General features: G+C 46.9%; 2 protein-coding genes across 8 annotated transcripts in view; one reads left to right on the forward strand and one right to left on the reverse strand.

Moving 5' to 3' along the window:
• Positions 1 to 2,497, forward strand: part of ARHGEF6 (Rac/Cdc42 guanine nucleotide exchange factor 6) — a 38,808-nt gene extending 36,311 nt beyond the window's left edge. For 6 of the 7 annotated variants that reach the window (XM_053955717.1, XM_053955716.1, XM_053955710.1 and 3 more), the window contains one exon: positions 122 to 2,497. In XM_053955717.1, the coding sequence (XP_053811692.1) occupies positions 122 to 262 (141 nt within the window). In that variant the 3' untranslated portion in view covers positions 263 to 2,497. The remainder of the gene's footprint in view (positions 1 to 121) is intronic. The other variant, XR_008433423.1, reaches the window with a different exon arrangement.
• A 3,859-nt stretch (positions 2,498 to 6,356) lies between these two features.
• CD40LG (CD40 ligand) lies at positions 6,357 to 12,657 on the reverse strand. The gene is made up of 6 exons (XM_053955895.1): positions 12,502 to 12,657; positions 10,640 to 10,777; positions 9,461 to 9,503; positions 9,104 to 9,160; positions 8,760 to 8,822; positions 6,357 to 6,822 (listed from the first exon to the last, which is right to left on the reverse strand). The coding sequence occupies exons 1-6, from the start codon at positions 12,655 to 12,657 to the stop codon at positions 6,431 to 6,433; spliced, it is 849 nt and encodes a 282-aa protein (XP_053811870.1). The 3' UTR covers positions 6,357 to 6,430.
• Positions 12,658 to 13,286: the final 629 nt, after the last annotated feature.

Consider the following 13,286-nt stretch of genomic DNA (forward strand, 5'->3'; position numbering starts at 1 on the left):
AAATATGTCCTCTTTCCTCCTGTCACCTCTGAGGCATCGGGCAGAAGATGCATGCAAGTACCTCACTGCATGAAGTGCATGGGCATAACTGCATCTTTATTCCTTTGTTTTTACCTTGCAGGAAAACAAAAGGATGAAACAGTGTTTGGAGGAAGAGCTTAAATCCAGGAAGGACTTGGAGAAGCTGGTGAGAAGGCTGCTGAAACAGACAGATGAGTGTGGCAGGGAGGACACCGGGCGCAAGTCATCCCTGATTGCCTAAATTCATGGAGAGGCTGCTGGCAGTGGTGTGTGACCTCAGGTGTATTTTTGGGAAGTGGAACTGGATCGTTTGCCTCTTCTTGCTCCTTATTTTGTTGGTTTGGGGTATTTTGTTACAAAAAAAAACCAAACAAAAAAACAACAACAACAACAAAAAAAAAAAAAACAACCAACAAAAAAGTCATAGAGAAAAAAATAGTTTTTCTTCCATCCAGTAAGGAAATAAAGCAGAAACAATCAATCACAACTGAACTATTAAGCAAGCAGTCCACGATTCACAATTCATCTGCAGCAACTAATACCTCATTGTACCTGCTACTGGGAGCAAATACAAACTCTGCTAGTGATTGTTGCTCACAAAGGCTTGGGCAGCAGTTTCCTAGAAGAAGCTTAAGCACTTTTTAATACTTTAGTTCTTTCCAAAATCACCAGTACCTATTTATTGAATGAAAATGTTACTGAGGTGGCATTGATCAGAAACCAAAAAAGCACCATGCTTCTTTTTTTAGATAATCACAACTGGGGAAGCTTTTCCCATCCATCTTCTCTTTCCCCATTAGTTTACTGTAGCGAACTAGAGCCCAGCAATACTGTGGTTCCTGTGTGGCCTTGATATTGATTAAAATGTGCAATTAACATGAAGATGTTTGAACTCCTTGGGGGAAGCCAGATCTGGAGCACCTGTCAGAGCGCATAGGAAGGTATTTTGCACAGTGCTGCTTCCTTACAGCTCATGATTAGCACAACAGGTATCTGCTGTTCTGCCCCCATCCCTTTTCATATGCATGATGTAGAATTCCTACCCCCTGCTTTGTTTTCACATTGAGTGTCTAGGTATCCTAAGAGATTATAATTTTGCTGTGCTTCCTCTTGCAGGACATGCTTTTCTCCATATGAAATGTAAACACTGCTTGGCAACAAAAAGCAACCCCAAATGTGCTGGTCCACTGCTGCCTTTTGCCCCCTTCATGCTTTCCATCGCTCCTTCCCAAAGGCTGGGAACGTTACCAGTGGCCACTTCTCCCCACATCATCCCACAGGGACTGTCCGCTAGGGAAAAGGAACTTTCTCTTGAGATAGGGAAGGTATTTATGCTTTGACAAGAGCTGGAACGCTCCTAAGGCAAGGATGTGCAACACCCTCACAGATCCCTGCACAGCTCCTTGAACATAGCACACAGGCAACATGCATATGTATCAGCTCTCCTTATCTTATTTGGTGTTATGCCCTAGTTTAGAACTGGTGTTTTCATTCCTTCCTTCTTTAACATCATTATAAAAATAATCCTCTGTTAAAGTTATGTCTTATTTATCTCACAGGGCAGCATGGTCCCAGGGTGTGCAGAGGCACCACAGCTCATTACAGTCACACCATTATGTTGGTTGTGAAGGACATAACAGAGGCAATAATTACAACTCCCTCCTTGCCATTAAAATTTAGCCAGGACATTGCAAATGGTGTTTTGGGAGATACAGACTCCAAAACATCTCAAAGAGCGTATTAAGAAACCCTCTTTAAGCTATTTCTAGAGCAAAACGGAGGTCTGGCTACATTTGCCATCCCCAGAGCATCCCAGCCAGATGGCAGCTCCCCACATCCCTCCCTGGTCACACAGTTGAGTGATTTGGTCAGCAGTCAAGCCCTGCAGTGCTTGTGAATTGTTTTCCAGGAGCAGGACCTTTGCTGCACTTACTGCTGCTTGGGGAGGCCTTGCCCAGACCCCTCGGTAATGCCTGGCCCTGCTGCCTGCTCCAAGCTGGGCTGGGGACTGGGCTGCTGACATGCTGAATAAACCAAGCGCCACTGACACTCCAGGGAGAGGGTGGAAATGTGTCCTCTCTGCCCCCAGGCTCAGTTGAAACCCATGCTATGTACATATATATGCATGTTTGTGAGATGTAATGTGATGAAGGGCACACTGGGACTTTTTGGATCAAGTGTTTGTCAAGAGCTAGAAGCCAAAAAAAGACAAGAAAATAAAATAAAAAGGAAAAGAAGCCATGCCAGATGGACAGCAATGTTTCCATATTTACTTTGTTTACAGTGTTTTGTAAATAGGTTCCAGTGAGTCTGTATTTAGATGGATGTTGTGTCAGCTGCCTTCCAGTGTATCTTTGTCATGTAGGTTTATTTACTGTAAACTACTTATGCAAGTTCAACTTTTCTAACATGTTTTTATTTTGAACAGTTTTTTAATTGACATTTTCAACAAATAAAGGATAAAAGTTGCTTCTTAGCCCTTGGAGCTGCTTCCTGTGTTTCTACCATGAAAGCAAAGCCAGTGCTTGCTCTGGGCATCACTCATTTCCTCAAAATGCCATGGCAGCATCATACCTCTCTGATTTGCTGGTGGGACTACTGGTGTGAAAGGTGATGCTGGCACTTGGACTGTTGCTTCCATCATCACTCATATCTGCAGCAGGCCAAGGGTGCCTGGTCCCAGGGCAAGGGATGCATTTCCATCCCTCAAGCCCCACATGCACTCTGTTCACAAGGATGCTTTGTGGAAAACCGACTACTCTGCTGCACCAGGCAGTTGCTGTAGATAAGTGACATCCTGCCTGTTTGAGATTTTATTTTTTTTTTAGTTAGTGTGTGTTTTTTTCTGGCAATTAGGTGTGGTGACAGGATTTCCTTTGGTCTACCACCACTTGGACAAGACATCTCCTTCAGGTTGGGAGTTTTTTAACTCTTTGGTAGAGATGTGCCTCAGTCTTCAGCCCACAGCAGAAGTGGAGGATCAAGGGCAGGAGGGCTGGACCCTCCTCTCCTTCCCCAAACACAGCACTCAGAGTAGGAAAAAGAGCAAGGGAAAAAAGAAGCACTAGCCTTGGGTGCATCATGCCAAAACACTGAAGTCCAAAACTTCCAGAGGGCAGGGTTAGATGGGATATTAGAAAGAAATTCTTCCCTGTGAGGGTGGTGAGGTCCTGGCACAAGTTGCCCAGAGAAGCTGTGGCTGCCCCATCCCTGGAAGGTTCCAGGCCAGATTGGATGGGGCTTGGAGCAACCTGGTATATATATATATAATATGTATTAAAAAAAAAAAATATATATATATATATATTTTTTTTTTTTTTAGTGAGCTTAGTGTGTATTGAACCATGCAAACACCTCTCCCAGCAGATGCCCATGCTGCTGCTTGTTCCTGCCACTGCTCATCCATCACCCCCTGTGCCAGTCCTGCTGATGTGCCCTGCAAACTCATTACCCTCTCAACCCCTTCTTAACTCAGAGCAAAAATCATTTTGGAAACTGTAAAATCCACAGCCTCAGGACTGGCATAGAGGCCTCATATCAAAAATCAATGTATTGACAACCTTTAAACTTTCCATGGGGAGAGGAAACAGTGCCAGCTACGGCAACAGGCAAGGTTGGGGGAGGACACAGGTGAATGGTGGCAAACGCACCTTGTCCCCTCTCATCACACGCTACCTCACATCTGAATCCCACAGGCTATTTTTGGCACATCAAGAAACAGAGGCAAGAAACAAAAACCCTGAGAAAGGCAGCCATGGGGGCAGGGGCTGGGGCTGGTCAGGCAGCCCACAGGCAGGGGAGGTGACAGTTGGCATCTGTTGCCCTTGCTGCAAAATTTAAGGATTTGTTTAATGACTGTTTTTCTCCTCTCCTCTTTAATTGTTTTCCTCAACCATGCAATTTGCAGCTCCTGGATCCATGCTCAGTGATCTGGGCTGGGCACCACAGCAGGTTTCCCACTCCTTGTTTTTGGCCACACACACTCTCTTCACAGCTCTCTCCTCCCCATCCACTTGCTCCAAGCTTCTCCCCCTGTCTCAGACCATGCTAGTTTGCACCATCTTTGGTTTCTCCTGTAGTTTCCACCCACACTGCCACCATGACTGAGCACCTCCACCTCCCCTGCAGAGGTTTGCGGTTCTTCAGGCAGCCCAGCACTGCCTCCAGGAGCCCAGCCCAGGGCTGGCTGCGTTTCAGCTGCAGCAGGGATGTGGTTAGACCCACACCACCACGGGGCACCCTGGGAGGCAGAAGCTGCCTAGCTGCACACACAGCATGTGCAGGATCCATCCCTCTGCTCTGAAGCAGAGACATCCCTGCAGGCTTCATGACCTTAGGACAGGCAGGAATAATCCTCTTTCAGTCAGGTGTCCTAAGTCCCATTAAAAACTAGTCCCCACCCCTCTGTTTCATGGCTGTGCTAGGGGCTTCAGCCTTGGTGTCTCACTGCCCTCCCAGGACAGGGGCTCTCTGCTTCCTTCTGCTGCCAAAATGTCCCTAGTGCTGCCTGGCCCTGGCATCTCAACATGCCCCAAGGAGCATGATTGAATGGCTGCCCCTGTCCCCATTGTGACCCCCAGTACCACCCCACTGCTCTCTTCGACCCCAGACCCCTGTGAAATCTCAGCCTGGGGCTGGGAAGGGTGAGCAGTGTTCAAAACATACAGAACCACCTATGTCTAAATCCATAAATTGTATTAATTGTGGGGTGATCAGTGGAAGAAACCCCACACTGTGGAAGGGGGAACCATGAACACTGAATTATGCTGCAAAACACAGCATAATGCACAGTCCTCTGGCACTCAGTCTCTCTGGTTACAAATATAAGATGGGTTTAGTTAAATAAATAGTCTTCATACAAGATGTCAGACAAGAGTGGTCCATCCTCTAAAAAAGTTAGGTAGTTTTGGAGAACAGCCAAAAATACTTACTAAATTACAGTGAAACCAAACAGTCCCTGAGCTGTATTGACTTTGAAGGGGGCTGTGCTGGGCACCCAGCTCTGCAATGAGCTGTGAAAAAAAATGCCCCTTCTATCCCACCAGTGGTGGCATTTGGGCACCGTGTTAGGACTAGATCTGCAGCCTCCAGCACAACAAAGCCTAAAGACTGTCCAAATCTGGAAGCTTTTCCATTTGCAAACCTGTTGGCATCCAAGATTATTCCCAAACTTTGACTCTCTAAGTGTGACCTGTATAACCAAAACCCCCAGGCTTGTCACATGTACCATCTTCAAATGTTTTTTAAAATGCAATCAATATCCTTGTGCCCTGATCACCTTCCCTGCAGACCAAGCTGGAGAATAGGGTTGGGAAGACCCTAGTGTGCAGTGTCACCCAAGTACCCCCTGCCCAAGAGGGCATCTGCACAGTCCTGCTCTCCTGGAGCTCCAGGAAAAATGCCCCTGTGGACATGTCCTCACTGAGGACAGCCAGAAGATGCTCTGCACATGTGCCTTGAAGGGAAGAAGTAGGTGAGCCTCCCAGCCCCATGGTTTCCTGATCCTCCTCCTTGGGTAGGAGGGGTGTCAGGAGAAGATGCAGTTCCAGTTTTGATGGTGGTGCCCAGTGCCCCTTCCACAGGGTAGTGAAACTGTCCACAGGCAAAGGTTCCTCTGCCTGCAGAGGCGGGAGAACAGTCTGGTGAACAGATTCAGGTCACTAAGAGCAGACCACCACTACTTTCTCTCTGCCTTGAAATCTGCAGTCCTCCCTCAAGCCACCAATCACCCCTCCGGTGTGGAGCGATTTTCACCAAGTATGACCCCAGCCAAGGCAGTGCCACCCTGAGGACGTTAGTTGAGTTTCACAGACAGACATGGATGGAAAAAAGGCGTTTCTCCAGATACAGCAGACAGTTGGAGTGGCAACATTGCCTCCCCAGCAGCTACCATGTAAAGACAGTGCTGGGTTTACTCATTCTTTTAGAGAAGATATTCCTAAACCTTTTTATGTTTTTCCATTGATGCTTGTACGCAGATTGGTCCTGGAGATATGTATGAACCCAGCCTGGCTGAAGTGCCCTGAGCCATCCTACATTTCTAGGAAAGAAACATTGATGGCAGAGTTTGGTAAACAAAGCTCTTATGACATAACAGGGACAACGACCCTGCCAGGAACGTGGGGTATGGTGGACCCAGACACACAACACCAGCATGTACCAAATCACCGGCTGCGAAAGAATAAAAACTGAAAGCAAATAATAACAGCTTCAAACTTTGTTCCATTTGTGTTCTCAGGGCCCTTGGGCCTTCATTAATAAATAACAAAATTTATACATATAAAATTTTTTACAAATTAAAAACCAAGGAAAACAGAGAGGCAGAGGAACATAAATAAGGGAAAAAGGGAAAGGCACTTTGCTCAAGAAAGCTGGGCTGGATTCCCAGCTCAGGATAACCCTTTCCTCACTACAGCTTGAAGATGCCAAAGTAGGTGTTGCCGTGGCTGTACCTCACTTTTGTGGAGTCTGTCACATTGACAAAGACCATGTCATCTTCCCGGAGGTTGAAGACACCTCCCACACGGATGGACTGGAGTTCACAGAGGGTCTTCAAGTGTCCTTCTTCACGTGTCTTCAAAGAGCTCTGTGTCTTTTGTCCTTTCAGCAAGAGCCGGTCCTCTTCCTTGGGGATATGTAAATAAATATAGAGGGTGAAGGGTGCCAAAGACACTTCTGTGGTGCAGAAGCTGACTTGGGAGTAGATGTAGTAGAGCCCTGCTTCCTCCACCTTCAGTTTCCCCTCCTTGTTGGATATCAAGCTGTTTGTGGGGCCATACATGGTCTCCCTCCACTCCAGCACTGTAGGGAGAGAGCATGGCAGATGAGCTCAGAGAAGGAGATTTCCACTTTGGCAGGCTGATTTGAGGGAGCACCCACAGACATCTGGCCTCAAAGCCTCTGTCTGTCCGTGGGGTGCAGTTAATGGGGCACCCAGCCCAGGACACCATTCCCAGCCCACGGGAGCAGGGACCCTTCCCCAAGGCCGGAGCAGATTTAACCCATGTTGCTGATCACTGGCTTTGTCAGCCTTGACTGGATATGTGAGTGGAGGTACATTTTGCTTCCTTCATCCAGCCAAGTGGAAATGCTTAGGGAGAAGGATTGTCTGTGTTTACTGCAGCAGACCAAACACTCTGTCACTTCCATTTGCTGCCTTCATGGACTTCAGTGGGACACCCTTCAAGCCCTCAGAGCACTACCAAAACATGCTGCAACTCTGCTCTTCAGAGCCTCCCATACCCATTTTTCCCAGTTGGGGGCTGACTTTTCTCCACAGTCCTTCCTCCTCTCAGCCTCTGGCTATGGCAAGACTTTACCAAGGAAGTACAAAAATTAACATTGCACAGTTACTATCCCTACCTAAGTGCAGAGCTGCAAGGGCTTAGCACAGTGAGTGCTGCCTCCCATTGCCAGGACCATGGCCCACACAGATCAGGTGATGCCATGGATTTTGGGACATTTTTGGTGTCATCAGAGTAGCTCATGTGGTTAGTGCAGATAAGCCTACAGAACCTATACAGCCTATACAGAGACCTGGAAGCCACGGCTGTAGGGGCTGAGCTCAGCTACAACCTCTGGAATTTGGACATCTGCCTTCCCCAGCCTACAGAGACACCTGGAAGAGCAGCCAGGGGGAGCAACTTGGCTCCAAGGGGAATAATGAGTTCAACTGTCCCAGCCTAGAGACAGTGTGCCATGGGTAGTCCTGGAGGAATCACACAGCCCATGGGCCTTGACCAAGCATCCCACAGGGACATTTCCCCACACAGAGTTGAGCTCCAGGCAACTGCTGCTCTCTACAGGTTCTCTGAGCCTGCTTTATAGGCTCAACAAGTGTTTGAGCAGGGAGTTTTAAAATACAGTGAGTTTCTCACTTCTCTGATCTTATCTAACACTAAGCTTTCCACAGGCAGACTGAGCATTGGGTCAAATGCTGCGTCAGAGATGGAAAGAGCAGTTGCCAGTTACTGTCAGTTACTCCAGAATTAAATCAGAAGTGCTTAGATTGTGAAATCCTTGCAGATGGAGTGACTGACCTTGCAAGCTCATACACACTTTGGTAATCCTTGCTGTTGTGGGAAGTCCCTCAGCTAAGGCTAAGCCAAGGAATAGAGCAGCAAGAGCAACCACAGTCGATACAGTGGGATGCAAAAATGCAAAAGGACTCATGTGTTTTTCTGAAACCTGATGTGGCCATGGCTGTGAATAATTGCACCTTAACTAAACCAGTTTGGAACCCTATGCTGCGATTGTAAAGCCCTCAGGCAGCCATCTTACTACCAGGACCACTATGGGTGAGAAGAGGATTCAATCAGCAGACACAAATGCAAGCAGGGCTCTCCTGCAGCAGCCACCATAGCAAGAGATGGCCAGGAGAGCAAAAAGATCTATTTTAAGAACAAAAGAAAAATGAGAGGTTGTTTTCCTTAAATACAAAACTAAGAAGTTTGCCACTCATAAAAAACACTGGAAAGATTAAGCCCTGTGGTGCATTTCCAGGATGGGCACACATAGGGCTACTGAGGACAGTTGGGATGTGTGAACCCCACATGGCACAGGTGCATGTGGCAATGTGACCACTGGGAGGTTTGATGTGTTTTGGGGACACACTTTTGTGCTGGAGTTGTTCTGTCCCTTTCCCTGCCCTTAGAGAGCAGCAGGGCAGGACTGGGAATGCACACTGCTCTGTCCCTCTGGCTCCCCAGTTGAAGTAGGACCAAGTGAGTCTGTCTTACCTGAGCCTGCCTTGTTGCTCTGCTGACCTGCCAGGTGAACTGCAATTGGCTTCCTCTTCTCTGCTGCAATTTAGAAAGACCAGTGTTATTGATGCCTTGGCACTCACTGTTTCCCCAGTGCTCCTCTGCGGGGACTGTAGCACCTGCCACCCTTAATGTTTCTCTACAGGCCAAGATTCTCTACATCTCCAGATTCCACCCCCAGCCCAGAGTGAGGCAGGACTCCACTCAGCAAAGACCTGCAGGTGTCTCTGAGGGGAAGCCTTTGATGAATGAAGCCTGTGGAGGAGATGATGCCACCTTGCCCACTATTGGAACAGGACCTGGGTGTGCCCACACCTCACCTGCCACAGATGTCTCATTCTTGTGCGTCAAATGGGGATGCTCATGGTGCTCAGGACCTGTGACGTAAAAAGGCCACAGATTTAATTTCGGGCTCAATTTCAACAACTTCAGACTGTCTACTCTGGCACCCAGAACCGCCTGCCCTGGGGAGACAGCCATGCCCAGTGTCCCCCTCTACCAGCCCACACCAAGCTCAGTCCTACATCCATGGGGATGCTTCAAACCCCAACCCGTCCCCTGCCTCCACACCATGCCCTGACAAACTCATGGGCTATTGAAGGAAACCCCTTCCCAGGCCAAGGAACTCCTCCTGCCCTAGTAAGCCATGAGTGTACCAGTTATACCAGGAAACTCACCTCTCTGCATTTCAAACTTGGGCTGCTCCTTGGGGGGTCTGTCCTGTTACAACAGAAAAAATATATGAGTTTTTTTTCAAAATCAATGATTTTGAAAATTTATGTATAAAAGATGCTCTGGTCATTGCTGGAGTTGGTGATATTTGGCTCCAACAACCTTGTCAGCTCATGACAGAGGATACCCGAAGCCAGAGAGCCCCTCTTGTACCTTCCCCAGCTTCACACATGACCACGGGCTGTTTGCAGCAGGGAGTTTATAGGTTTTATGGTCTTAGGTTTTATTCAATTAAAATGATGGGTAAAGTTTATTGAAAACAATAAGATAAACAAACAAGAAAAATCTCCTTTTGCATCATTGCCATGATGCATGATGCCATGATGCAAGTGCTGCCAAATGTACATCCCTGCCCTGCAGTTGGAGTTTTCAGGACTGCTGAGCACAGCCTACCTCAGACATAATTTTTGGTGGTCAGTTGGGTACTGTTGCAAACCTGAAGATTTAGCTGAGGCAGGTTTAGCTCAGGCATTTGTTGTCATCAGGCAGTGACAATGAGGAAAAAATGTTCCTCTCCTGTCTATTCTGGCCAGCACAGCCACTCCTAAGCAGTGAATTCAGGGCTGAGCAGGATTAGAGCACCTCATTGCAATGCACGTTGCAATGCAAATTGGCTCTTCTGCATCCAAATGTGATCATGCTCCTCCTCACTGGTTGCCAGGAGCTGTTTCCTTGCCCAAGCCTTGTACTGTCATTGATACCTGGGCAAAGTGGGCGGAAATGCGTTTCCAGTGGCAGGTGGCCACAAGCATCCTCACAGCCAGCCAGCACAGGACTGGAGCAAGGTGCCAGACAGCAGAAAATAAATTCTTTTCAGACTGGAATCAGGGAGTAGTGCCAAGGTGGCTGTAGCTCCATCCTGCTCACCATGAGCTCCAAACACACCATAGCATGTTGCAGCTGGATGTGCTCTGATCAAGAGCATTTTAGGAAAAAATCAATGAGATTTTTCAATAATATCAATATAGTATAAAAAGAATACAGTACAAAAAAGGGCATGTGCTACACAGCCCAAAAGTAAAGGGCACCCATGGTTTTAAAAAAAGCTTGGGGTGAAGCTCTATGTGTGACTGAGAGCCCCTCTCCTTCTTCAGTGGGATCTTTATCCACCCAACAGCATGTACCTTGCACTGGATGTTCTGGAAGCCCTTTATAACCTTTTCACAGTCCAATAATGTCGACTTCCGACCTTCTGCTGTCTGACATTTCTGTACTTTCTTCAGGAAGATGTAATCTTCATTTAAGATCAACACCTCTTCCATCTGCCAACAGAGGAGAGAAGGGAGGGTCAATGGGATGTTAGTAGGAAATCTGCAACAGCTGGCAGCAGAGCCATGCTGCATTCCTACCAGCAATAAATCCAGGGAAGCTCAGGGTCAGATGTTCAGCACTGGGATGAGGTGGGCAGACAAACCATGGGCAGCAAGAGCTCCCACCAGACACCCAACACAGCATCTGTGCCCTCATCCACTGAGAATTAAACCCATGGAGCTCACCCCGAATGACAATGCCAGGTGACAGAAGGATTGCTCAGGATCTATTTTCTATCACCTTGATAATTAATTTAAATGTCCATCTCTGACTTTTCTTAAAGGCACAGAAATCCCAGTGGGTGGCTCAGGGGCTCGGGCTTTGCAGGTCCTTCCCCAATGGCCTCAGCAGGCAGCTGGGATGCCCACTCAGCCCCTCACAGAGGGGTTTTAATTTTTTTCTGCTCACTTATTGACTAAAAGCATTGCCAGCAAAACAAAACAACATGTAGGTTGGGGCTAAATTGTGCCAAGATCTTCAGATTGAAAAAAAAAATTAGAAAGCCAATAAGAAAATAATTAAATGCATCCAAATTATGATTTTTATATTTACACCTATTTGGTTTTTTGTTGGTTTTTTGTTCCTTGTAAAAACCTAACATTCAGTTAAATGGTAAAGTGCAGCTGGACATGAGGACACACAGCAGGACAGAGAGCTCAGCACAGGCAGCACTAAGATATGAAGGATCAGATTTGAAGCCCTGCCACAAGCTCTGAAGGCAACTGAAATCTTCTTGCCACCTGTGACTGCATTTCAGCTGCCTCTGATCCTCAGCCTGTAGTCATGTTTCCCTCTGCCAGAGACCCTCTACACATTCCTTCATGATAGCCTGCAACCTCCATGCAGTGAAGTCCCCTTCCAGCCCTCTGATATTAAAGCCCCTCTAGCTCAACATTGCTCTCCATCCTTGTAGATCAGAAACCACACATCTAAATTTCAAATTAAGTTGAAATGACACATGTAAAAATCAGTAACCTCCACCATGCCACTGTATCAGGTAAGAAAAATTCTGGGTTTTAGGCACATATTTCTTTAGCTGGCAGTCATTTCTGGCTTCATGCAGTGCAGCTGCAGCCATACCAACCTCAAAACCAGCTTTCTGGACTTCAACTTTTTGGTAGATATTGTCCCAAGTATGGGACAGGATCACTGCTACTGTGTACCTTCAAAAATGGAGAAAGTACTATGGTCCAGTCTTTTCTTCCCTAAACTGAAAGACAGCACCTGGAGTGAGATGTTGATAAAATCACTGAAACATGAAAAAAAAAAAATTATTTCTGGACCTTTCATCTTCTCAGTTTACGTCACAGTGCTAATAAGTACTACAAAATCAGAAAAACCACCACCAAACCAAAACCAGCCATTTGCATGTCTAAACCACACCCTCTTGTCCTCAGACTAGCCATCAGCTACCAGATTTATTCTAAATGTCTCTTGGCGATTGGTCATTCTGTTTTTTGTTAGCAAGGGGAACAGATCTCCCACATATGTCTCGTGGCAAATTAAAGCAGAAATGAGAAACATGAGTGTGATAAATGATACTGCTACCTCCATCCAGTGGTCAGCACCATCTTCCACCATGCTCATCCTCTTGGTGAGCAGATCTCACCAGACCTGAAGTCAAAGCATGCCAGCAATCCATCAGGGACAGAGACAACCTTCTCTATCTGCTTACCTTATCCATCTTCATGTGAAGATACAAACAGAAGAGCACGGTCCCAATGGTCTGCACTACAGTAAATACAATGAGGAAGCACATGAACATTTTCATGGTGCCAGGAGATGTGCTGCTGATGGGACGGGGTGCCTCAGGGCCATAGGGTTCGTTCATCCTCTGTGCACGTTGCTGGGGCTCCTCCAAATTCTCTGCTTGCAAGTAGCATGAGAACTGTTGTGCTAGCGCCTGCTGCTCAGGGGATACAGGGTACAGCAACCTACACTTCCTGGAAAAACTCTTCGTAGTGGGTAGGTTTGTTCACTACCATCTCCCAGAACAAACAGCAACAAAAAAGTTGCTTAGACTTTCTTCTCTGTTGCACTTCCATGCTTTTTCCTACTGTTCTACCAGAAAGAGAGAAAGGTTCTTATTTTGTATATTCATATCTGCCCTTGAATCACTCAAAAATATTTCCTGATGGGTTTTTTTTACTGTTGTGGATGAAAGTTTTGTGGCAAGTTGCCTTAAAAGAAATGTAGACTGAATACAAGTACAGAACTGCTGAGCAGTACTGTGGGCTGCCAGGGGCTGGGAAGAACTCAGAAATTTGGTTGTTTCTCAAAAGGAGAAGAACAGCTTTTTCACTTAATTTCCTTTAAGAGAAGGATGATTTCTGCAGTGAAGATGCTTGGCCGAGGCAGGTGGGTTGTGCTGGTTTCTACTTTCCCTTGTGCTCCCCCTGGGTGATGTCTCTGCCTGAGTAGGCTGGATGCTCTGGGAGAAAGGACCATCTGTACAGACAC

The sequence above is a fragment of the Vidua chalybeata genome, chromosome 14 (assembly GCF_026979565.1).
Source record: "Vidua chalybeata isolate OUT-0048 chromosome 14, bVidCha1 merged haplotype, whole genome shotgun sequence".
NCBI classification, from domain to species: domain Eukaryota; kingdom Metazoa; phylum Chordata; class Aves; order Passeriformes; family Viduidae; genus Vidua; species Vidua chalybeata.

Coding starts and splice junctions, on each gene's coding strand:
- CD40LG (XM_053955895.1), bottom strand. CDS start 12,657: ATGAACGAACCCTATGGCCCTGAGGCACCCCGTCCCATCAGCAGCACA. Junction 9,161..9,460: donor CAAGTTTGAAATGCAGAGAG/GTGAGTTTCCTG, acceptor TTTACGTCACAG/GTCCTGAGCACCATGAGCAT. Junction 8,823..9,103: donor GAATGAGACATCTGTGGCAG/GTGAGGTGTGGG, acceptor TCTAAATTGCAG/CAGAGAAGAGGAAGCCAATT.